Below are 26,732 nucleotides of genomic sequence, written 5' to 3'. Positions count from 1 at the left end.
CCCTCGGGTTTAGGGGAGACGTGAGTGCAATTCTCACTCCTGAGAGTTTTGCTTCCCTTTCAACAACTGGAGCCATTAAGATTGTTAAAATAATCTTTTGAAGGTTTTAACGAATCCTACACATGCAGCTATTTGTATTTCTTTAAAACTACTGGCATCAAGCAAGACAATGAACTTAAAAAAATGTTTTCATTAAATGGGCTAAACCGATAGCTCTTGCTCAGAATCACCAGAGGATCTGGTTAAAGATGCAGATTGTGTTTCAGTGGGTCTGGGGCGAGGCCCGGGAATCTGCATTTCTAATGGAAGTCGTACAAGTTACTCCCTGGGAAATGCTGGCCTAGGTTAAGGAAATCAGACACTAGTTAACTGAATCCTACAAGCCTATGATCTCTCTCCTCCAGGGCATGGACTCTGCTTTACTCAACTTATGTCCTTTGAGTGCAAAATGAGGCAGGGAAGCAAGCCCATGTGATAAATGTTTATTGAATGAATGTATTCATTCAAAATGAGTCTCCCAAGTTCTAGAGTTCAGCCAGAGGGCAACTTACATGGCTAGAGAAGGAGAAATGCATCAAGTAAGCATCCACATCAATAGCTGTCCGTTCCTGATTCCTGGGAGATGGAGGCAGATATATCTCTGCATGGGCTCCTACTTTGTTTAAGGCCATGTGGGGGGTTGCTAATTGTGTACCCTGTCGGCATCCCTCAACTGGCTTCCAGAGTTGAAGACATTTAGTCATGCACATACAAAACATAAACACAGTGGCATTTTTGGCATTTCCCTGAGAGGCTCTCTTAGGAAAACAGTGCTGGGAAAATAACAGATGTGCAAACTAAGAATCCACTCTGCTTAGTGAAGGTATTAGCCACAGCCTCTGAGTGCAGAAACTATCTTCTCATCCTTTGTACCATATTCTTTTCCTTGCTTCCCTCTGCTCAAAGAGGCCAGCTCACCACTAGCTCTTAGCAACTGTCTTTCGTGGGCTGTCTGGCAGACTCCAGCAGCCGAGGATGGATTTCTCCTCACCTTGGTTTTTTTTGGTAGTCTCGAGAAAGGTATAAACACCCTTCAGCTGATATTTTTCCTGTTTGGTGACCTTTTGCAGAACTCCCCATTTAAAAAGTTAGCGGTCTGCTGAGCTCCCTCTGGGGAAAGAGCACACTTTGGGTTGGCTCTCTTGCTGCTGCTTCCCCTGCTTGGAGAGCATTTGAAACCCCTGTTTTGCTCTGTTTGATCTAAAGTTTCAGGAGTTCAAGAGCTCGCTCAAGAGTTTGAGCTCTGAGCAACAGCGGTTCGAGTCCAGCCCGAGCTGAGCAGCCGCTGAGCTGCCAACAGGTAGCAGGATGGCTCAGCTAAAAAAAAAAAAAAAAAAAAAAAAAAAAAAGTTTCAGGAGTTCAAGGTTCCACTGGGGTAGGAGAGGGGAAAGGAGGGTAGAAAGGGGACAGAAAATGGGAGGCCTTTCCTCATTTTTATTTTGTGTTTTTTTTGGCCTTTAAGGTAATCTGAAAACATAATCTTTGCAGCAAATCATTCATTTCCTGACCCTATCTTCCCTCTTACCTATCTGATAGGATTGTTATAATTATGAATGTATGTGGAACCTAACTGCCTCATAGATGCTCAATAGCTAGTAGCAATTATTTTCATTATTATTTCTATTATTACATGTATCTTTTTGTGGTTTTAAAAATTGTTTTTCAGACTTTGGGCTAAACTACCCTGTCTTCTCTCTCTCTACGCTGCTTTTTGTTCCTAACTGTAATAAAAGTTCTAGCTGGCATTTCTGATTACAACCTAAAATAATTACAAATGAAAACCACAAAGCAAAGGTAAATGAAGTGTCAAGTGACACAGGACCCAGATCGGCACTTTTCCAGCTTTTCCTTTCACACCCAGCCAGGACATGGAAAACCTGGGTGTTGGTCACTGCTCTGTACTTTCTGACCATGTAGAAATCAGCTTTCTGTTTGGAACTTGAGGAACAAACTCAACCCTCCCGCTCTTTTAGCTTAGACATGCTATGGTTCCAAATCAAACCCTTCTTAGAAGGCGCTAAAATAAGCAGGGACTATTTTTCTCTTCTTTCCTCCCTGTCGGCCTCCTCCCTGGCAGACTCCTTCCTCTGTTCTGCAGCATCTTTACGAGCCTCCCCCGGGCCCATCCTTCCTGACAGGTCCCTGGGTATGTGCCAGGTAGGGGAAGTGTTTGCATCCAGGGTCCTTTTTCTTGCCCTTTTCTTTGTGAATCACATCCTTGCAACCCCTCCCCCCAGTGAACTTGAGGTGAAGGAGCTGAAATCACCCATAAGATATGGTCAAAGAGTCACTGCCCTGATTTTTGCGTCCCTCCCCGGAAGCCTCCTTTGAGAGGTGCCTTGCTGGGAGCTGATAAACACAATGGTTGCTTTGCTTACAACTGGCTATAAAACCAGATTACAGCTCATGGTACTGTCTTCACAGTTAGGTGTCATGCTTTGTTCTGTGTTACTGAAAGTCTTGCAGAATGCTTGGTATTAAAAACAAGGTCATATTACAAGAGAAACGAAAAACATTCTTTGGATATATATTTTTTTGTTTTGGTTTTTGGTTTTTTTTGGCATACAATTTAAATGTCTTTGAGGGGAAAAGGAAGCCAACACCAAGTAGTCCTGAAACACAAGTGAGGCATTTTCCTGCCGGTTGGAAGCTGAATGGAAGAGGCAGCCCCAGACCTCTTTTTTCTGTCATGAGTTTGGCTTCTACCAGTTTGCTTGTGGTATTGAATTGAGAGGTGCCTTGGGGGAGACCTTAGCTGGTACCCAAAGACCCAACTGTTTAAGAGTCAGATCTGCTTCTCTTTTGGAGGACCCACGGGTAGGCTGTCTTTAGGACCACCACCCTAACTGGTTCTAATAAAAGGGAAACCTCTTCGAACAAGTGGAACTGACAAGGGCCCAGACCTGGACAGCAGGCCTGGTACCTCCCGCCCCCACCGCCAGGCTGGCCTGGTCTCAGGGAAAGCTCCTGGGAAACTAAACAGACAAAGTGGGTGACAGAGAGAATGCACTGACCAGAGAGAATGCACTGACAAATGGTTACGCCTGCAACCTGGGGAGGGACCACCTTCTGCATCCAGGTCTGGAATAAATGCACATTCATGCAACATCCATTGGAAAAGGGCCAAGCCTGCACCACTAGCATCTTGGGAGTGGTGTTCTGGTAGCATCCACTGCTTTAGTACCTTTTTCAATTTTTTAAGTGAAAAGTAATGCTGCTGAAATGATTTTGTGATGCTGTTTCTGTTTGATGGAAAAATTCTTAAAGAGTTTGTCATGCGCTCTCTCTCAAAAACAAAAAGACACTTGAATGTCTATAAGGAAGCGTGAACAAAAAGGTAACAGAACTCCTCCAAAGATTTCATCAGATAAATTCATTACATCGTAAGCTCCTTTGCTATGAATCCTCTGTGTGTCTGAGGAGGGTCTGACAAGGACCTGCTGCTCTACAGGTGGGGAGTCACCTGGGAACATGTGCTGGCTGAGTCTCCAGATACCTCTGCTTTTCCCACATTACATGTCTCCTGGCCTGGAACCAACCAGCGGCAGATAAGCTGAGAGCCCGCAGTTCAGCCTATAGAAAACACGGTATCTGCTCCTCCTCCTCCTCCCTGAATTCCTGGGTGCCTTTTCCCTCTTACCAATTAATCAGCATTGCATGCTGGTCAACAGCAAAATTACCAAAAGAAACAAGAAAATCACATTGATTTTAACAAATGGGCTTCACCTTAAGGTCCTCTTAAAGCTGTATATTTCTTTATTCATAATAACTTGCTGTCTCTTTTCCATGATCATTTATCATCTCGGTCAAACAGCCTTCACTGAACTCAAAACCCCAAACAATGTTCTCTCGCCGCATGAAGGTGGCACTGATTTTGGCAGCATCTCGAAAACCGCCTGAAAGAGCTCCTGCTGACACACACTCATGGATCACTTTTCAGTGGAGAAAGATTCCAAGGGTAGGTTTCACTTCTTAAACTCCAGACGCCAGGACTCCAACACTGCATTTCCCACCCCTGTGTCATCACTTCTCTGCTGCTTCTGGTGTGACCTGTCACCAAGGTGCCTGTCACTGCAAGCCACTTGGGGATAGCTCCTTGACAGAACCAAAGGAAGCCTTCCTGAGCCACCTGTTCAAACCACTGGCACACCACCTCTGAGGGCTTTTGCAGACTCACACACACTCAGGAGAGCTCTTTAAAAGAACACTTCTTTTCCCCTCCAAAAAGCTGAGCTATCAGCACAATCGTTCTTTTGAGAGGGATCAGAATGAACGCACACATACTTCACAGGCTCTTCTATGAGGAAGAAGTCAAAGTCAACCAGAGAAGGCAGTTATGTGCCAGAAAAAATATTTCATAATCCCAAACTTCCTGTTGCACCCAATTAGGCTATGGAATTACTTTCTGATTGTCGGCTTAGTCTAAATATTATCAACTTCTACTGACAAGTTAACCTATAACAGGAAATTCAACAGACAGAGTGTAGTCCACACTACAGTATCTTTATTAGATATATTTCGTCCTCCCCCAGGTTTATATAAAGCCCGGTGACTCTTTATCCATACGGTTGGTATGGCGGATTTGGTTTATACAGTTTGTTATTATAGGTGGAAAGCCAAGTTACACATAGTTGATTTGTGCTTGAATTTTTGCTGAAAACTTGATGATGAAAATAACTAAGTTCTAAATTAAATGAGGATAAAAATGAACTAGAAATCAATATAAACCTAGGTGTGTTTGGAGGTTATAATCCTGACCTTTATTTCATGCCACAAACATGGGGTTGGAACCTTCCATTTTTTTCCAGTGAGCATATTCCCTAAGGATTCATCATGGCACCACACTAAGCCGTACATAATATCTCAAGCTCTTATGAAACATCCATGATTATGATTTGTTTCTATAATAAACAAAATAATCTAGCCATATTGGTAACAGCTCTCAAATGCTACAGGAACAGGAACATAACATAATGACATGTAATGAGTACTCCGTCTTCTAAATCTACTTGTGATTTTAACATATTGTTTCCTGTTGCCTTATAAACTGTATTAGGAACCCCCGGAGACAGGGCAAGACCCTGTAGGAATATGTTTGATATATAGTTGGATTAAATAACAACCTAATATATCAAACATATCACACAGAGGCCTGCAGAAAAGGTATCCAGGTCTGACTGAGCTCGAGAATAGGCACAGTATTGCAGGCTACGGCTGCAGGGGGTGGTCACCCCTGCAGTTCCTTTCCCTGGCTGTGGCGCACAGTGTGTCTGCAAGTGTGGTATCGGCGCTATTAGTGATATCGTAGGCACATGCACCACAGCTCGCCTCGCCGGCATTCTCATTTTGCCTTTGTACCATCTTCCCAGGCAAACAGTGGATTCAACAGTGCAAACTTGTTCGTTACTCATGCCTGGGAGATTCCAGGCAAAAAAAGTTGCTTAAATGTTAAAGGCCTGACGTGGGAATAAACCAGGAATCATCTTCATAAACCACAGACCATTCTGCTTTTAAAACAGGCAACCTGAGAATGTGGTGAGCAAAACAATTTAAACAAAAACATTGCCCGTCCCCAGAACTAATTCTCAAAGTAGTGGAAATGCTGCTCAGTTGTGCAAAGAAAGCGCCTTCACTCTTTACTGAGGGCCTGTGAGTTGTGTGCAAAGTTATAGGAATACAAATGGCATGCCAACTGCTTATTCACAGTATCCCGAGGATTTTTTTTTTTTAGGTTACGGAAGTGGATGGAGAGAAGCAATCAACCTCAAAAGGCAGGTTGATTTTGGTTTCAGAATGGGAATTTTTTTTAATTTATTTTTTATTTTTAAAGATTGTATTGGGGAGTTGGGGAAGGGGAACAGTGTTGGGGAAGAGGAACCGCCAAGTTGTTGTTCTTCAGTCTTAGTTGTGGAGGGCACAGCTAGTTCAGCTCCAAGTCCAGTCGCCATCCAGCCACCCATCAGCAGCTCACGGCCGCTCAGCTCAAGGTGCTGTGTTCAATCTTAGTTGTAGGTGGGCATAGCCCACCATCCCATGTGGGAGTTGAACCGGAAACCTTGTTGCTAAGAGTGTATGCTTTAACCACTGAGCCACTTTTTTAACTGGGGAAATGAATGCCTTTATAAAGGCAAGAAAGATCTTTTATTTCACGTGGATATCACCACAAAGCAGATGGCACTCCTAGACAGGAACAAAAACTATGGTTTTGGTTGATGGTTTTTTTCAAAAACAGTTTTACAGATAATATAATCCATGTGGTATGAGACTTGGTCATTGGGCAGAGAGAGACTTCTGATCATTCTAAAGCACCCTTCCTAATATGAAAGTGGGAGTGACCAAAGTAGGTAGCCCCAAGGAAGGGAGTCAAATCAACGGTTTAACTGTGTCCTTAACTAAAGGGTTCCTGGGCTTTCCATAAAAACCCACACTGTAAACACAAAGGCTAGACAATCCAAGGGTAATATAGGGAGTGTCCAGTGGCCCCCTTCAGCAGTCATCACTAATTTAAGTGCTGTTATTTTTAAAACACAGACCTTCCCATCACGCCAGTTCCACCATCATTCTTGTATACTCCCCGCCTGTCTCCTTCATATGCAAGTGCTTTTTTTACAGAGTTGCAACCATATGAGTACATAATTCTGTATTTTAAAAAAATTTTATTTTATATTATGCCACGAGACTCTTCTTTACACTACACAGGCTTAGAAACCATTATTTTTTAATAGCTGCATACTTTTCTTTCAAGGAGACACTCAGGTCACAACCAACTTCTCATGACTGCAAACAAGGCTGAAAGGAGCGACCCTCTCGCACACACAGAACTGTCTTCCTCTCTGGATTTCCTCCTCAGGACAGATTCCCAGAGGTGGGATTCAAGTTCAAAAACTGACAACCTCCCCTGTGGGACTACACTTCCCTGTCTGACACCAGGTAGGCTGAGAGGACTGGTATGGTCTGGAACTGCCACCCAGGGGCCACACACGCTGCTCCCAGCTCAGTCATGGCAATCGGATGCTGGCCAGGTAACCTGCCCCTGATTCTGCATTGATAGAGCAGGGGTGGTAACAGTGCTACCTCGTGGCCTTTTTGCAAGGACCAGATGAGTTAATCCAGGTAAAGCACCTAGAAGATTGCCTGGCACATGCTTGGCACCCTATCAATATAAGCATTTAGATTTTCCTTTCTTTTCTTTTTGCTAAGGCTATCAGCTCATGGGTCTATGGAATAATTTTTTATTCAGGCATTTTCCTAAGAGGTAGTAGATAAAAGTCCCAGAATCTTATTTTCAATGATAGTGATACAATTACTGCTTACTGCATCTTATTGTATGCCAGGAACTGTGTTCTTCAATGATCTCATTGGTAATAACAACAATCCTATGGGGGTAGGAATTCTAATAACTTTGTTTTGCAGATCAGGAATCGTGAAGCAAATAAATGGCCGGCAGAGGGAAACCCAGAGTCAGACACAGACAAGAACTCAGAAGGACCTGGCAAAAGGACAAAGGGAACAGGGTTGGGACTAGAGCTCTTAGAATATGGTGATGTGTTAATGTTAAATTAGCACCAGGCTAATTCTCAAGGAGAATGAATGTCAACCGACATGACTTCGGCATTAGCAGACAGAAGCTTTCCCAAGAGAGGCGACATGTGATAAATCATGTAAGGAAGGAAACCCAAATTAAGCAGAAAGCCTCTACATCTGAGTCAATGGTTGCTGCTTGCCTTTTCAGTTGAAAGTACATTTTCCATTCACAAGTAGCTTGACTTACAAAAGAGAAACAACGACATAACCAGAAAATGGAGTTGCCCCTATACCCACACTTAGCTCTTACATTTGTTAAGAAAAATTCAGACACTGTCAGACAAACCATGACCCTCAGGTTAGAGGCCAGTAAAGAGAGCCCTGATAAACTCAAAAATCAGATGCCAAAACTTTTAAATTACATCTTGATGAGAAATTTTAAAAAATGCTTGTACCAGGTCTACAGAGGCTATTAAGAGATGGATTCTAAGAATTCCATGGTTTTAAGAATATTCCCAAGCTTAATAGAGTCACTATACACATATGTTTATGTCTGTTTTACATACAACAGTGGCCCATGCACCACTTTTGAGCCGTTTGGTGTACTCCAGGGCTCAGGCACCATCTTTTGGTCTTAGAAAAAAAGTAGAATTTTAGGCATACCTAAATTGGAGGATCCAACTTTTTTTGAGGGGAAGAGCCAGACTTTACTTCCTAATGTACTTAGGTCCCTGGAAGAGAGGTGAGGTTACTGATACCAGGAGGGACTTGCTTGAATAGAAAAAAGAAAAGAGGCCTCCTCTGATTCTACTATCTTCCCATTGAAGACAGCTGGGCAGGGCAGGGTAGGGTTACAGCTCCTTAACAGGGTTGGGCTTTGACCCTGGCCAGCACTAGTTAACCATCCTTTTTACTTAATAATTGTCCTCTCTACTGCCTGACTTTAAAGTATGTCTTTCCTTTAAATGGCTGTTTCTCTTAACATATACTCATAATCTTAAGTTGTAAACATTTATCTAGATGACAAATATAGATGGAGGACATACATCATTCAACCATCAAGACCCAGCATTGTTATTTCTCTGTAAAAAGCATTTTGGAAACCAGACAGTTGGACTGACAATCTGACATGCAGTAATAGGGACTTTCTTTAGGAAGCATCCAACACCTGCCTTATATATAATTAAACAAAATCAAGATGGTAAATGCCCGGATTCTTCCTTGGCATACCCACCCACAGGTATTTTTCTGGGTGGTTAACCTGCTAGACCCACCCGCTGGGTTTTGCCTGCACCCTGTACAAAGGTGCTGGTGGGTAGAGCAGGTTTGCAGTTGCTAATCTGACCGCCGGGAGGGAGCCAAGCTCCCTTGCAGGACGCCCAGCACATTTTGTAGCCATCCATCGGAAGACCTACTAACAGCAGACAAGCAGCCACATGTGGACACTCACTTTTGGTTTTGCTCTTGGCTTCAGTTGCTCTAACTTCTTAGCAGCAGCTTCAATGGACGCCGCGGCCCCCAGAAGTTCTGTTTCTGCAATGACGGTGGGGTCTTCTGGGTCCACCCACTCTGTTCCTAAAATGAGTCCAAACAGGGTCATTCTTTTTGGCTGCAGACCTCAGAGCACCCACTTAATGACAAACACTATCTGGGTGCACACACAGAGGCGCTCCACAAGCCTACGAGCAGCACTGTCCTCAGGGTCAGCCCCCTGACTCTCACAGAGATCAGCTGGGAGCAGAGGGGTACCTGTGTAAGCCTCGTTTCCTAAATCGATGTGTGTACAGCCCTACTCACAGGAGCTGTCATCGATGATCGTTTCAAAATCAAGACCTCATGGACCAAGGCCAGCTTGCACATTATTACTCTGACTTAGGGCATGTGACTATGAGCAAGGATCCTAGGAGAAGACTTGAGACTATGCTGAGCACACAGAGATTACCTTGCTCTCCTCCTGGGAACTTGAGGAATGGCTACTCACCTCAATTCCAACTAAGGGAAACTGGTGAGAAAGCCTTTCCCTTGTGAGTTGACTACTTCTATGAAACCATGAAGGCATGTGCCAACAATGTACCCAGACAGCACCATTTACACGAAGGGTGCTATTTGAATGAGAATAAATATTCCCATGAATAAAAACACAGATAAAGGGCCAGCTGAGCAACTCAGTTGGTTAACAGCTTGCTCAAGAGTGTGATCTCTGAGCAACAGGGTTGCCAGTTTGATTCCCACATGGGCCGCTGAGCTGAGCTGCCACCAAGCTGCCAACAGGTGGCAGGATGGCTCAGCTGGTGAGAGCACGTGCTCCTAACAACAAGGTTGCCTGTTTGAGATGGCGGGCTGTGTCCGCCCACAACTAAAGACTGAACTCTGCACCTTGAGCTGAGCTGCCGCCCGGGTTGCTCAGTGGATAGAGCATGCGCTCTTAACAACAAGGCTGCTGGTTTGACTCCCACATGGGATGGTGGCTACACCCACCTGCAACTAATTGAACACAGCACCTTGAGCTGAGCGGCACTACTGCACTTGGATCTGAGCTTGCTGCGTCCTCCACAACTAAAGTTGAAGGACACTGGTCGTTCCCCTTCCCCAATTCCCCAAAACTGTTCCCCTCCCCCAATTCCCTAATAACATTTAAAAATAAAACAAACCCACAGATAAATATACATGATGAGACCCTTAAAAGTTAAGTGAGCAGTTCTAGAAGTCCTTAATACAAAGACTGAAGAAAAGACTTGCTTCAGGAGGATATTATTTTAAAAAAGCTAACTCTATTCCCATTTGCTTAAAAAAAATGTACTTCACTGTGTTTTTTCTGACTGCATATGTGTTGGCTACACAATTTCTCTGCTCAGCTCGCTGTACCAGCACTGCCTCTGAGTGGTATTCCACAAGGGGACACAAAAGGACCCAGCCTACCTTTCATGGCTTCCGCTGCCTGGATGAGCTCAGTCACGGCGCCGGCGACTCTCTTCGAGAGAGTAGCCAGCTGGTGCTTGAGTTCCGGGGTTGGTTTCTGAAGAATCTATAGGGGAAGAAAGCCGAATGCATAAGGAAGATCGAAACACTGTGACAGGAAACACGCTCTTACTGGTGAACACAGAGTTGGACATCTTGGTTTTAACATGCAACTCTGTCACCAAGGGACTTCAGAATCTTGGGGAAAACACGTAAGACTCATTGGCCTTCAGGTGCCTCGTGTGATAAATGAGAAGTTGGGAGCCCTGGGTTTCTCTAGGGTCCTTTCTGACATATTGCCAAAGATCATATGGGACACAAAATCCTTATTTGTCCTTTTATTTGTACATAAAACAAATAAAATATATACATACATGAAAATTATCCACAGTTACCTAAAAACACTCAGAGAACATGAAAGCCCAAGACTTCGGGTCAGCTGGTGCTTATGACAAAACAAATGTGGGACTAGAAGAAATGTATGAGTCAGCTGGGGTCTTGCAGATAAAATCCCTGAGAGCAACAACCAACTGATCAGGAGAGTTGTTCCTGAAAGAACCACCCATTTCCAGGGGTTTGACTCCAAGCTCTTCTGGGAGAAGTTGTGAAGAATTTCCCTCTTTTAAACTAGTTGGAAAGTTTATTTAAATGGATTTTGCTTTTTGCTTTTTTTATGGTGCTATGAAAAAATACTGGCGCTCCACCCCCCAAACCAACTTAAAGGATATCCCAGCTGATTTCTTCTCAAATCCATTAAAGAACGGGACTAAGAAATGGGATAAGTAAAGCCAATTAGAGCTTCAAATTTACACAGTTGAATTTTTGTTCCTTAACAACACAGAATATTCTTGGCAGCTTTATTTGTAATAATCAAGACCTAGAAACAACCCAAATGTCAATCAACAGGTGGATAAACAAATGATGGCATATCCATCTGAGGGAATAGTACTTAGCAATAAAAGGCAACGGATTATTGATACGCACAACATGGATGGAATGGAAAACACTGATGCTGAGTGAAAGGGGCCAGACGAAAAGGAGCGCATGCTATATGATTCCATTTATATAAAGATCTAGAAAATGCAAACACATCTATAATAACAAAAAGCAGATCAATAGTTGCCTGGAAATTTTCAGGAATAATGGATATATTCATTACTTTGATTGTGGCACTGCTTTTACAGATGTGTTTATAGGTCAGTACTAAAATTGTGCATTTTAAATATATGTTTACTGCATATTAGTTATGCTTCAGTAAAGCAGGAAAAAAAAAGGTAAGGGTGTGGTGGGGAGACTTCACATCACCAAAGCGGAGTGGTGATGGAGAAGGAGAAGCACTTCTGTACGCACTATTCCTCTAAAAAGAAAACAGTCCTGGGCCGGCCGAGTGGCGCATTGTTTAAAAGCTGGGTTGGGATGCCAGAGGACCCCGGTTCGGATCCCACATATGAGGGCCAGTGACACTGCCCTCTACAGCTAAGATGGTGAACAACAGCTCAACCTGGAGCTGGGCTGCTGTGAGTCACTGGCGACCGCGACAGCTTCGGCGTGGGCTGCAGCCCCTGCTGCATTGGATTGCCATGGGCTACCGTGTGTGGCCAGCAGCCAGCGTGAGCGGCCAGCAGCCGCAGTGAGCGGCCATCCAGAAGCCGGCGACTGATTTGCCTCGCTCGGGAAGAGCACAATGATGGTGCCAACTTGGGCCAGTAAAGCAACGTCCTCCACAACTAGACTGAAGAACAAAAACGACAGCAACTTGTCTGTTCCCCTTCCCCCAAATGCCCAATAAAAATCTTAAAAAAAAAAAAAAGAAAATAGTCCTATGATAAAGTACCCTATTTCGATAAGGCAGGAAGAAAGGAGATCTATTTTCATTCTGCTATTAAGTCAATATGAGTTCTAATAGCAGGCCACAGACAGAGCCCAGTTAAAGTTCTGCTAGTGGAAGCAGGGGTCATGTTCACCCTGGCAAAGGTCTCATATTGGGGTTTTCCAGCAATATGGGACTGTGACTGCTGCAGATGCAAAATGGCTGCCTCCTGATTGGGAATACAAATCTTCTATGACAAACAAGAAAATGCAGGAGGCCAACACTGCTCCAGCTGCCATGTCTAAAGCTTCAAAGAAGCAGCTCCCAGAGCAGCTAGGAGATGGCTCTGCTCAAATCAGGTCTCATTATTTGTTGATTGCTAAGTGGATTCTCCAAAGAAAAGAATTCCCCAAGCAGGGATTCTCAGTTTGCAGCCTCCATTCCAAAAGAATCCAGCTGGGTGTTTGGGTCTGGGAACCCTCTTAACACTTTAAAAGGGCATTTTTGTACTGATGTTTCTTTGATGAGAGTAGGGGGAGGCAGGAAATGAGTTTTCAGCTCAAGGGGGCCCAAGATCCACAAAAGGTTAAGAATGCTAAAATCACAATAGTTATTTGCACCTAGATAGAGACAAAAAGAAAACGGGATTGGTTAGGGATACAAAATTCATTATTATTTATATATTTCTTTAAAAAGTAAAGATCTGAGCAAAATGGAACAAAATGTTAATTAGCAAAATTAGTTAACTATAGATGACAGACTCGTAGATGTTGATATGATTTTCTGCATTTAAAAACCTTTTCTAAAGTAAAAAATATACAAATCAGCCAAAAAAGGTTAGGAATCTCTGACTCTAAGATATTTGAACTGAACAAGACTAAAGCAGCCTAATTTCCCCCACATTTTCATGTGCCTACATTTAAGAAAAGCAGCCCACTAAAGATCCCTGAACTACCTTGTACCACCTGAAAAGTTGACCTTGTTTACGAGTATGTCTGTAAATTGCTAGATACTTTCTCCAAATTTTAATTTCTACTTTTCTTTTTCCCCTTTTGTAAACATTGTGTTCGTCCTTTAGCCTTCAGGAATCTTACTAATTCTCTTTGACCTATTAAACCAAGAACTCAACTTTTCAAGTGATCCAGGAGGGCTCTTGTAAGATCTCCTGCTACAGTTCTGATTTAGGTGGGCTTTTTTTTCAGAATGGTGATACTGTGGTCATCTCATTATACATGGTCTCCCCATACAGACCAGAGAATGAGAAGGGCAGGATGGTGTATGTGTTTGTCAAAATCTCCAGTTTTTAATTGCTTATTTATTCACCACCCTCAAACAGCCAATCTAATCTTGGTATTCTTTTCTTCTACTGTAAAGATAATTTCAACACAAATCTGATGTCTTCTCTAAATTGGCAATGCGGCTTTCATTTTCTGGTTCTGTTTCGCAAAGTTCCCTCAGAGATGCACACTAGTTTCCCTGTCTGTACATCTCCGTTTTCCTCCTTTCTTCTTGGGTCTCGACTGGCACTGGCCTCAGCAGCCTTGTGGCTCATGGGCCTCTCAGCGTGGAACTATCTTCCCTGCTCTTGGCCTCCTTTTAGCCCAGGTTTCTTCAGTTTGCTTTGGAGAAGGAGTTAGGGCTAATAATGTGAAATGGAACTTAATCTTAGTAGCAGGCCCAAGAAAGCTATTTACAAATGTCCACAGTTTAGGTGACAGAACCTTGTCACAGGGGCTCCACAAATTTTGGTTAGGAACTTGTACTTTCCTATGTTTATAGTAATTCCTTGGACATGGAGGCTGTTTTCTTTCTATATTTTTATTAGAAAATATCCTTCAAAGAGTATGTCTCGCTTTCTAAAGAGACAAAAATAAATACACAAACAAGTGAATCCACAATACTATTTCATTCACATTTCCTTGGGGGTCAGAACCATCAGCACTTACCACCATTAAGAGGCAAAAACATCCTTGCAAAAGATGAGACAAATTTTTTACGTTTCCTAAAAGTTTTAATGTCACTTAGCTTTTCTTCCTATTAGTGATTTCATTTTAGCATCAACTACTTTCACACTATAAACCTCAAAACAGCCGTGGAGAACCATTTCTATTTCTACCATAATTCCTGGTTACCATGGCAATAACTGTATAGATAGATGAGAAGAAACTCATGGGGAAGGCTTTTAACAGACACATCAACCACCCTAGGTTGCAACATGTAAGGAGTCAGAGCCCTGTTTCTCTAGTAAATACAAGGAAGAATTCATAAGAGGAAACCGATTCACTGAATAACAGATCTGGCAGCCTGGGGTCATAGGCTCCAATAATAACTCTCAATTCTTAAAAAAACCTGCCAGATCTTTATCAGCTTGTGCACGTGTTGTAGGACCTGGTGAAGCCCAAACATGGATGCAGGAAGCAAAGGGGCAAAACTTGAGGATGCTATTCAAGATATCATCCACAAAGACCAGAAAGAGCTTGCCAAAGAGCAACTGAACATTACAAACCATTCCTTGAGTCTTACTTGCCCTAACTGATGGGCCTGTTATTCAAACATGCAAACAGAAGAAAGATGAATCTGCGGCAGACTTCAGAGTCTGCTTGGAAGCCCTCTTCCTACAGCTGTTCTGGTGTCATATGATAAATAGGGTCAGTCAACCCACTCTAGCTGCCCTTTTCGTAAATGGATTATCTGCTGAGATTAGTGGATTGGTAAGAGGCAGAAAATGGGATGGGAGGCCACAGGCCTGACTGAACTTGTGACTATAGCTGGGCATTTTGAAAGGACCCTGGAGCAAGATTGGAAACAAAAATCCACCAAGCTATTAGCTTTACTGCTAAAACAGCTCCAAGGTCAGAGACCCAAAATGACACCTGGGCCTCCTGAATTGCACCCCGCTAGGGGTCCATTATCAAACACTGGCCCAGAAATTGATGTCTCAGTTGTAATCAGTTGGGACACTGGGAAAAGATTGTCCTCAAAGGCCCTATGCAAACTCCCAACGCAGCTCAAATCCACCCATACCTACCTCCCAGGAGGGCCCCGTACAGGCCCTCACACAGTTGACAGGACTCCGAGGGGTTCTCTGGTAAGCTACTGCCAGTACAGCAGGTCCTCAAAAAACATCGTTTTGTCATAACCTTCATGAGAACAAAAAAAATCAATTCCCAGCCGGGGTCACTGTCTATGGAGTTTGCACATTCTGCCTGGGTTTTCTCCGGGGATTGGGGACTCCGGTTTCCTCCAAAATCCCAGAGATGTGCACGAGAGGTGATTGGCGTGTGTACACTGTCCCAGTCTGAGAAAGTGTGGGTGACCCTGCGATGGAGGGGTGTCCTGTCTGGGGGTGGTTTCTCACCTTGTGCCCTGAGGTTCTGTAACAGGCTTTGGCCACTTGTGACCCTAAACTGGACTAAATAGGTTGGAAGAGAATTATCTTACTTGTTTTTATTTATCTTCCTTAAATGTATGTATTGCTTACATTTATTTCAATGTTTAATATTAGAAGTGTTTGGGGTCTTTATTTAGAAGTTTGCTGATGTTTCTGTGACCAGAAATGTGCAGCAGGAACTTAACTCTTATTTATATCACTTAGTCTTAGGAGAGTTGGTTCCATTATAATTCCTTTCACTTAAAGTTGCAGTTTCCAAGAACCTATTATGATATTAAGTGAGGACTTACTGTAATTTCCTTAAACAGCCCAGGGGGAACTAAATTTACTGGAGCTACACTTTTCACTTTAAACCTCACCCTTACTGGACAATGAAATCCCCAGAGTAAAAGGAGGTTTTCATTATGGGGGCATCTAATACAGTTCAGAGAGAATTTTTATCTCAACCCGTACTAATGACTCTGGGACCTTTTATTGAAAAACATTCCTTTTTGCTACGTGATATAGCCCCAATCTATTAGCTGGAGATCTCCTTTTTAAATGAAAAGGGCCAACACATTTTGTTTCAAATGGAGACCTCCCTTTAGAATTTCCTGACTAACCCAGGCCTGATCTTTTATGTTCTTTAGAGTCTATCCTTGACATAGAAGAGGAAGAATTTATACAAAGGTCCCCTAATTTAATCAAAGTGCCCAAAAATCTGGGAGCTGACTACCTTTCTTTCAAACTGACATTGGAACAATAAAAAGTGCAGAACCTATAAAGATTCAGATAGATGTAAACAAACCTCTCCCTAAATTACCTCAATATCCATTAAAGCCTGAGGCCACACAAGGCCTTGACCACATAGCAGAAGATCTAATTGCCAAGGGCCAATCATTCTCTGTACCAGGCCCTGCAACACACTGATCTTACAATGGACGGTGATGGTGATTTGCTCAGGATTTGAGAGTTATGAGTCAGTTGGTTATTCCTTGTTCCCCAGTCATTCCAAACCCAAACACTCTCTTGTGACAAGTTCCATTAGACTCAAAATGGTTCACTGTTGTAGACCTTGTTCAGCCCCTTTCAGCATCCCTGGGGATCCCAACAGCCAGTATTATTCACCTTTACATGGAGCAAATGGCAATATACCTGGACAGCCATGGCTCAAGGGTTCAGAGGCCCCTTCCCGTTTCCCCCAGGTATTTCACCAAGATTTAAACATTCTCCAGTTCTGGAGAAACTGGCCCTTTTACAATATGTAGATGACCTCCTGCTATGCTCAGTTACCAAAGAGGTGTCCATACAAGGTTCCATTTATTTGCTACAAGAGTTAGCTGAAGAAGGATCCAAGGTCTCTAAGGAAAAATTACAATGATCTTTAGATACTGTTCATTACCTAGGTCATGATCTAAGCCCTGAAGGAATTCAGCTGTTTCCAAAAAGAATTCAGCTAAGCCAGGAATTTCCTAGACCTACGACCTCTCCTGAAGCCCTAGAAAATATTGCTTTCCACAACCTCCAGTGATCAAGACACCCACTTCACTGGGCACACCATATGAGCTTTGACGAAAACCTTGCAAACTTCATGGAATTATCATTGTCCCTATCACCCTCCATCATCAGGGTAAGGTCTAGAGAATTAATGGGATCCCCAAACCTAAAACTTGCTGACCCCGTCCGGGAACATAAGGTAACTCTACTCAAGACTGTCATGAGTAGACCAGTGTCTATTGGTATACAGCCTTCTGCTAATCCCTTGTTATCTCAGGCTATAATAGCATCACCAGCTACTGTAGGTCTTTAATGTCTTATGCTCAAGCCTATCGCCAACAGGTTAAAGAAGCTTTCCTGGATCCCAATTCAAAGTGTCCTGTTGGTTATAGTTTGGAGCCTTGTGACTGGGTATTCTGGAAGCATCATCAGAGGAAGGTAGCCCTCGAGCCCCACTGGAAGGGACCTTGCCAAGTACTCCTGACCACTGACACTGCTGCAAAACTAGAAGGCACTGAGCCTTGGATACACATCTCACGGTCAAAGAAGGCTTCACCTGACTCCTGGTCCTGTACAGATGCTGGAGACCTATGAGTCAAACTGATGAGGAAGAGAAGTAGCTGACATCAACGTAGACCACTTTCACCTAATTCACCAGACCAAGACTTCACACTTAAACCAAAAACGAAATCTTTTCTTCTTTTCTTGTTCCTTTACTCTGGCATTGGCCTGGAAAGATGATGGCGTCAGCTACACCATCCAGGTCATTGCTAAGGGGCAGGGGTGTAACGTTTCAGACTAGGGATTTGCCATCACTCTGATCTGTTCATCTTAGCAGAAGTGGTTTATGCCCCACAGGATTTTTGTCTGTGGTAGTTATCATTTTCCTAGGTTGTTGGTACATAACAGGGCAACCCGTGAGGTTATGTACCTGTGTCTCGAACTTCACAAACTGAGATGCCTCATTGGTCAACTCCCCCTGAACTGACATTGTTGAGGTAGAAAGGACCTACCAGAAAGTTCTTCATGATTCAGGATTTACTTCCTTTGGCAGGTCCTCACTTCCCTGGTTAGGAGTAAATATAAATGAGGCTCTAATCAGGAACCTCTCCCCAAGCTCTAGAAAATATTGCAAAATCCACTGTGAAAGCAATAACTGCCTAACTAAAATCCTTAGATTCTCTGCCCAAAGTTGTTCTTGACAATAGGATGACCCTTGATTATCTTTCAGCTGAGCAAGGAGGTGTCTGTACTGTGACCACCATCACCTGCTACACCTGGATTAACACTTCAGGGGAAGCTGAAACCCAGGTACATTAAGATCACTGAGCAAGCCACTTGGCTCAAATAGGTGACTCCCTCAACAGGGTTTTTTTTTTTTTTTCATTTGATTTTGATTGGTTTGGGACCATGGCTCTAAAGTATACTCTAAGCATTGGAAATCATCCTGTTAATAGTTTTCATAATACTCTCCCCGGTGCATTGTGTTCTCTTAAAAGCTTTAGATGTGTGTTTGAAGCCTCTAACCACCAAGCAAATGATCTACCCAAGATGGGAACACCAGAAAAAAACAACAAAGAGAATGACTGACTTAAAGATTGTGAACCTGAAGCCATGATCTGTGAGTATGAACAGAGATTAAGGAAAAACATTGGGACCTGTGAATATCAAACAGAGGATCAGGAAAAGCCATAAGAACTACAGAATAGCAGCTGAGAGTGGCGCTACTGCCTTACATTTTGATCACGTCTCTCAGTCAAGCTGAAAGTCTGATCAAAAGAGGGGGAATTGTTAAAGAGAAAACCACAGGCCCCAAATGAAATCACTTGTGCTAAAGCCCATGACATTGAACCTAGACTCAATAGCTGACATAATTGCAGTTTCAACCTTCTCCAGGAATGTAATCTTAATTGGTCTGTCTGGAATTTTCTGGTCAGTACTAATGAGGTAATCTATCATGTGGCCCCTCTCCATCTACCCCTAGCCCTACCCCCAGGAAGCTGTGGCTGTCTACCTGATAAGACAAACCCTGCCTTGCCTTAAGGCAGTGGTTCTCAACCTGTGGGTCGTTACCCCTTTGGGGGTCGAATGACCCTTTCACAGGGGTCGCCTAAGACCATCGAAAAACAAAAAGATACTTACATTATGATTCATAACAGTAGCAAAATTACAGTTATAGAGTAGCAACGAAAATAATTTTATGGTTGGGGTCACCACAACACGAGGAACTGTATTAAGGGGTCGCGGCATTAGGAAGGTTGAGAACCGCTGCCTTAAGGGAAGGCAACCTGGCCTGCACAATCCTTTCTTTTCTTTTGCTAATAACGTTCTTGTCCTGCCCAGTTTCTGACAGGCAAGGCCATATTGTTCAGCTTCTCAGAGCATCTCTCCACCCGCCAGATGGGATTCTGCTGGATCCATGAATCTCTCAATAAAGCCAATTAGATCCTCACATTTACTCAACTGAATTTTTGCTCTTTACAGGGAAACCATATTTGCCCGGGCCCAGGAAAGGAAGGCGGCGCTCGCCCCTCCTCCTTCCAGCCTCTGGCCTCCACAGGCGCCTCTCCGATGACACCTCCCAAATTACATGGGTTGTGGGGTCTTAGTGCGGCAAGTACCCTTCTTCCTGGTCTAGAAAAAGCTGCTGATTATCAGGAGGGCTGATGCCTGACATAATAATTAAGTGGCCGTGAAGCTGGGGTCTCCGAACATGTGGCCTGGGAAGGGCTCCTAAATCTTCCCCCTGGGCCCCTTGGCCTCCTCTCAGGTGAAGCGCCCAGCCATCACCCACCCCCTCCGGAGTCCTTTAGTCTTCTCACCAAACAAGGTGGGCTGGAGAGGACAGGTGAGGAGGAGAGAGGAAGTGCTTCGGTTCCCAGATTCTGGGAAAGGGTTTAAAGTCGGCCTGAGGTCAAGGAGGGGACCCTGTGGGGTTTCCATTTTCCTTCTCCCCTGGAAGAAATTGCAAGACAAGTGCTGGTGCCTGCCCGCCCTTCCTTATGAAGGGAGAACTCTCCGCAATACGCGCAGTCTTTTGTTGGCGCGTGAAACGGGAGCTCTTCACTCATTAAGCCTCTTAAAGGCTGTCCGCCTCCTTTCCATCCAGGTTTGTGGGTTTGTGGGAGACGCAGCTAGAGGTGGGCCCCCAGGCAGTGATCTTCTTGTTAAATGGCTCTCCAAGAGCACAAGTGAAGAGCGGCAGCCTGAGGGCCACGTGTGCAGGGGTCTGGACCTACAGATGCTGGCTGAGGTGTCAGCGCTGCCCAGATACAGACACAGGTCCTGGAAAAAATATGGTGTAACCAAGAAATGGAGCTGGGGAAAAGGGGTGAAATGAGCACCCCAGGATCAGGTTCCTTCCAACAAATGCACAAGACAAAAACAAAAGCGTGAGCAGCAGAAACCAAGACGCGGGGGGCCTTTACTCAGGAAGCTGCTGGGAAGCCCTTGCTGCGAGCCCTGCTCCAGGCTCCACTGGGAACGGCACCCTCCAGGGGGGCTGCAAGGAAGAATGCGGCCAAGGGGAGCTCAGCCATGAGCTTCTGACATTCTCACCGAGTCCTTCATGAACTGTCCCTTTAACATCTGAGGAAACTGAAGCCCAGGTGAGGCAGTGCCCAGGCGGCTATTTTCATAGCAGAGTCAGGGTTTGAACTCGAGGCTTCTAAACCTAAGCCTAACACGATTCCCACTCTACTTTTCATTGTTCAGATACAACATGGTTCCTTCCATGTGACTAAGAATATATTGTTCTATAAAGAAAAAAACAGGTTTTTGAAAGCCTTGCTGGCTTTATCCTCTTTACCCTGAATTTCCTGCTAGGCACGCTCACGGACTGAGCACTTTTAACTATATCCCAACATAGATGGTTGGTTTGGCTGGAGAGGCTCCTGCCTGCAAACGCTGAGTGGCCAAGACATTCTCTTCTTGGCCGGCATGGGATTCACTCGTTTCTAGTCCCATGAGTTCAGGCTTCGGGAGCCCATGTTCGTAATCCCGACTGGCTACTCTCACAAAAGATATCCTTTTGCACTGACCACAGTTACCTGGGTGAAGAAGGAAATGCTCCCTTAAAACACCTAAAATGCTCACCATCAGACGGTAACGTAAGGACAAGGCAGTGAAATGCCAGAACGAGCACAGAGCTGGGAATAATAACAGTCGGGATTTGGTCCCAGGTGTGTCGCTAGTGGCTGGGCAACCTCAGCCAAGGCGCCAAACTTCTCTGAGTCTTGGATCCTTCCTTTCTTCCCTTCCCTCCCCTCCCCTTCCTCCTCTCCCCTCCCCTCTCCTTCCTTCTCTCTCTCCACCCCCCTTCCTTCCTTCCTACCTTCCTTCTTTCCTTCCTTCCTTTTTTTTAGGTTTAGGAAGGAGCAAGGGCCATGAAGGAAGGGGGAGACATCATCAATTCTCTTCTGGGGTGTCTCTGACTCCTAAACAAACTCTAGGGGCTGCCCCAGACCCTCCCAAATTCTAAGTGTGGCTCCCGGGAGTAAACAGGGACAGGTGCACAACGAATACACTTCCTGGTCCCCCATGGTTTGGCCCTTGGGCCTGGGGGAGCCAAGCCACCCTAGGAACTGGGAGCTGGTGCAAGCCTGAGCTCCCGTGTGGGCCGTCCGCCAGCCACAGCCACCGCATCCTGCCGGCATCTTCTGTGTCAGCCCTCTTAGCCCTGTTCCAGGTGGACGACCCAGGCTGGCGGGAGGTCATCACAGTAAGGGAAGTGTCATTCTCAATGTGGTCTAAGCCATGCGTTCAAGGACTGGAGAAAGTCATGAGAGGTGAGATGACCTGTGGCACTGACATCTCTAACTCGTCGTGGAGGCTGGTGTGGGTCTTGCATGCGGCTTCCCTTTCCTCGCACGATGGACTGGGGTCTTCCGAGCAGGCCCGCCTGACACTTTTTCAGTGGTGGCTCTGCCTGTCCCACCTGCTTCATCCCTCACTCTGCCCGCCCCACTTCCATGCTAGTCTTGCCTCGTTGGTGCCATGAGAGAGCTGAGCTCTCCTGGATTCTAACGGCGACTCTGCCCAGACGACACCTGTAGCTCAGTGTCCTGGGGCAGTGTGACGCGGGAGGCTTTTCAGCTCAATCCAGTCCCAGACTCACACATGGAGCCTGAACAATGCTCTAAGAGGGGTTTTCCTGAGGAAAGGGCAGCCTGTACCCAAATGAGCTCTTCCCCAGTGGCAGCCCGCACCCCTGCTCACCACCAAGACGTGCTCGAGAAGGTCCAGGTAGCTGAGGGTGCACTCCGTCCCGTACCGCAAGGCTCTGGCACGCACCTCCTCGCTGACGTCAGGGTGGAAGGATGCTTGCTGGAGAAAGAAAGGAGCACCGACATCTTAACACAGGAAGGGTCAGCTGGTGGGTGAACCAGGGGGCCAGGTGGGGTCACCGGCCTAGCCGGCAGTGCTGTGGAGCCCTGGTCCTTTGATTCTGGAACTCTCTGCCTTACCTCAGTGACCTCTGAGGAACCTTCCCTTACTCCCTGGGTAGAGGAGGGGACCCTCCCCCACCTTCCCGTTGCATCCCTTTCTCTCTACAGCAGGCTCTCTGCAAGTTTGTGTCTTGACATTTTTAGTGCCCTGGGGCCAGACAAAAGCAAGTGAATCTGGCCCCTTTCCTTCCTTTCTCCTTTGTCTCTCCCTCCCCCATCCCGCCTTTTATTGACATGTAAGAAATTCCACATGCCCTGAAAAGTCCAGGAAAGATTCATGATTAGGGCTTACAGCAGGAGACACTCTGTCCCCGGGTCAGCCTGCATCTCTTCAGCAACGTGAAGAGTCCTGAACACCCCACCCCGCTCTGTTCACAGGCTAATCATGCCAGGTCCTTGCTCTGTGACGTGACCATGATGGGGTCACAGTGACTCTCCCAACAGGGACCTCTGGTCCTGGGAAACTTGAGACAGCCAGCTCCCCAGTACCCTCAGAGGCGCCTCACATTATACATGTCCAGATAAGCCAACCAGGACATACAGTTAAATCAGCATCTTGCGCTTTTTTTCTTGCCCTTGCGACCTGCCAACTTGAGTCACTAGCAATATATCATTTCAGATGGCACACCCTTTCATGGGGTTGCTAGATTAACTACAGAATGCCCAGTTCAATCTGAATGTCGGATAAACCATAAAAAAATGTTAGCATAAGTATGGGGTGCCCTATTTTTTATTTGCTAAATCCCTCAACCCTACCCATTTTGCCTTTCTTCCTTGGACGGCCTCACTCTGGAAAGAGCTTGGAGGGCTGACAAGAATACATAGAAAACTGCAAATAAATCACAAATCAGGCCACACAGGAATCACACATTAGGATGAACGGTGAAAGCAAAAGGGGGAATAGTGACAGGTTTCCCATTTCTTCCCCTTAAGATCCTTTCTCTAGGATTGGAGAGTGCTGGTGGGACTCTCCCCTTACCTGACACCCTTCCCCCAACCCCGATGGACGGTGTGGGGATAATTCCAGTGGCCAGCTTCTGTCATTTATTCATCCGAGGACTAACAGACCTCAGAGGCAGGAGCCGTGTCATGTTCTTAACCATGTGAAGAGCCATGCTTTTCACCTCCACTGCATTGTCTCGTCCTTGTTTCCTCGTGTCTCCAAGTCTGAGGACTGAGCTCCACGTCTGATTTGACGAGACACTATTGGGGGGAGACGCGGGATCTGACAATACTCAGTGTTGCCTCCAGTAGGTAATGTGCAAGGCCCTCATTTAGAACTGCATGGGAGCTAAGGATGAGGCGCTCCGCCCACTGCGGGTGCCCCTGTAACTTGGTAGGAGCCTTTGGGAGAGCTATCTGGCAATAATTAAATTTCATACCATTTGACCCAGTGATTCTACTTCTGGGAATCTTGCCTAAGGAAATAATCCAAAGCATAGACAAAACAGATGTGCCCAAAAATGTTCCTGGCAGTAAAATTTATGATAAAAAAAAAATTCAGACAATCTAAATATCTGACAATAGGGGAAAGATTATATTCATTAACAAAGTATTTTGTGGTCATTAAAGAGTCAGTTACAATGATGCATAGCAACATAGAAACAGTCATCTAATGTTAATTATAACAGTAGATATAAAATTGTATCTAATGAAAACATATGCACATGAAAGTTAAAGACGAAAAAGAAATAGACACTAGGATTAACTTAGGGTGTAGGGAAACCTTTGTCTCTACCTAAGGAATGAGTGTCATCCTTCCTTTCTGATAAAAGGAACCCGTCTGTAAGTTACTGCACTTCCATTTCTGCCCTGGCTGCCCCGCTCAGCCCCATATGGCAAGTTGGCCTCCGTTCGGCATATAAGGGTTCGTTCTTGATCCACCATTCAACATCTCTGGTGTTCTATATATTCCTTATCGCATATGCACCCCATTTCCTTTCTGCAAAGGGGTGGAAATCCAGGAGACCGAAGGAAATAATAAATGCCAACTTGCTAAATAAATCCCATCCGAACAGGAGTCTCAGGGCTCAGCAGTGACACTTGTCATGAAGTCTGGCTTTGGTGAGTGAAGCTCTGCAAAATCAGGATGACCTGATCCAGGGGCCAGAGAGGAGAGAGGAGCTGAGGCTGGGCCAGCGGCACCTGTCCTTAACCCTTAACCTCCTCCCCAACAAACAGGGGAGTCTGTGTTAAGAAAGTGACTTGAAAACCTGAGCTGCCTGCCATTTAAACTTTAATCATTTTCATTTGTCCTGTTTAATTTCCCTTTCTCATTTCATGTTTGTAACATGGAGACAAAGTATCGGTCACTCACCAACCACAGTGACCTTCACCATTGTGGCTGGGAGGCCACGGCAGCGGAAACAGAAGACCTGGTTTCAGGTCTGGTTCTGAGAGTCAATAGCTGTGTGGCCTTGGTCATGCCACTTAACCTCTCCAAGCCTGTTTCATCACCCATCAGATTAGGATGATTCCCCTTGCCCATTCCATCATGGGATCCAATGAGAATCTACATGACAACCCTTCCAAAGCGATGAGGTGCCCTGCACGTATGCCATGATGGCATTCAGGCCACGCTTTGCTGGAGAGTACTATTCTCTGACTGAGATGTGGCCCTTTTGGGAGTTATCACTTCTGGCAGGCAGATTCCACTAAGCACATCGAAATGGCAAATGCTCATGATCTCGGGAGAGAGTCTAAACTCCCTGGTCCAGAAACAAGGACCCTCAGAAAAGTGGCCCTACCCACTTGGCCACCCTCTTCTCTCCAAACCTCACACCTCATCGCTCACCCCCATCACATTCAGGAGACCAGTAAATGGTACTGTCTCCTACACCAGGCCCTTGCACACCCATTCTTTCAGCCTGCCCACCTCGCCCTGTCCTCTACCCAGTTCCCTCCAACTCAGCCTACCCCTTCTGAGGAACCTCTGAGAAGCCATCAGCTGGACTTCACACCAGCTGCCCCCACAGCTCACTTCACTACAGAGAGTGGCCCTATTCCCTCAGACCTCAAGCTGCAGTAACTGCAATACGCAGCTTTCAGCTTCTCTGGCTCAACCCCACCTGCTCACCATGGTGGGAGGTCATAAATCATTCACTGAAAAGATATCAGAGTCCCTGGGGCAAGGTGGTCCCAGGTCAAGGTCTGGGGTGCTCAGTGGATGTAGGGGATAGACGGCTCTCGCAGCGCACCTTCTTCACAGAAAAAATAAATTAAGGTGGTAAAGCTCCGGTCTCCCCAGCTCCCTCACCAGGTGTGAGGCCTCAGGGCAGCTGCCCCAGTTATCTACCCAAAGACCAGAAGAGTTTCTCCAAAATGTCTGGCACAGAGATCAAAAAGGCAGTTCCCCACCATTCTGTTGTGTTCCTCTAACTCACTTCCTCACCCAGTTATGGCAACGCCTCTCTTAGCACAGCATGGGTGACCTATGGAGGCAGGAAAAGGCACAAGCAGACGAGGGGTGCAGTTTTCATTTGGAGGGTCTGGAATACAATGCCACAGTCCCTCCTTACTACTCAGAGTGGTCTGCACGACACTCTGTAAGGAGGTGTCCTGCCCATTCAGGGAGAGCTGAGAGGAAAAGTAAGAGGTTAGGTCTGCAGCGTTACTTCAAGCCCTCTCAAACACAGAACTACCCTAGAGTCATGTCCCTTGGGCTGATGTGCAAACGCCTTCAGCATGCATTTTATTATACAGTGTAAGGTGCTGAGCTGCTTCTGTCTATACATCTGGCACCTCTTCTTCTCCAGACTAAACCAAACAACTCACTCAGGACAGAACTAGCCATCCATCCAAAACAACACCAAGGGGCCGGGCGAGTGGCGCGATGGTTAAGAGCTGGCTTGGGATGCCAGAGGGCCGCGGTTTGGATCCCACATGTGAGGGCCAGTGACACTGCCCTCTACAGCTAAGATGCTGAACAACAGCTCAGCCTGGAGCTGGGCTGCCGTGAGTCGCCCGCGACGGCGTAGGCTGCAGTCCCTGTGGCAGTGGGTTGCCATGGGCTACCATGTGTAGCCAGCAGCTAGCATGAGCGGCTGTGAATGGCCATCCAGAAGCCGGCGACTGATTTGTCTCGCC

General features: G+C 45.5%; 1 protein-coding gene across 1 annotated transcript in view; it reads right to left on the bottom strand.

Annotated features, from left to right (window-relative positions):
* TLN2 (talin 2) overlaps window positions 1-26,732 on the bottom strand; it is a 282,919-nt gene that overhangs the window by 10,389 nt on the left and 245,798 nt on the right. The window contains exons 50-52 of the mRNA XM_019650777.1: window positions 22,417-22,524; window positions 10,484-10,589; window positions 9,015-9,139 (exon numbers count right to left, since the gene is read on the bottom strand). Coding sequence (XP_019506322.1) covers window positions 9,015-9,139; window positions 10,484-10,589; window positions 22,417-22,524 — 339 coding nt within the window. The remainder of the gene's footprint in view (window positions 1-9,014; window positions 9,140-10,483; window positions 10,590-22,416; window positions 22,525-26,732) is intronic.

The sequence above is a fragment of the Hipposideros armiger genome, unplaced genomic scaffold, assembly GCF_001890085.2.
Source record: "Hipposideros armiger isolate ML-2016 unplaced genomic scaffold, ASM189008v1 scaffold_147, whole genome shotgun sequence".
NCBI classification, from domain to species: Eukaryota; Metazoa; Chordata; class Mammalia; order Chiroptera; family Hipposideridae; genus Hipposideros; species Hipposideros armiger.
Note: the sequence above shows the minus strand (reverse complement) of the source record. Positions and strands in the feature narration are given on the sequence as shown.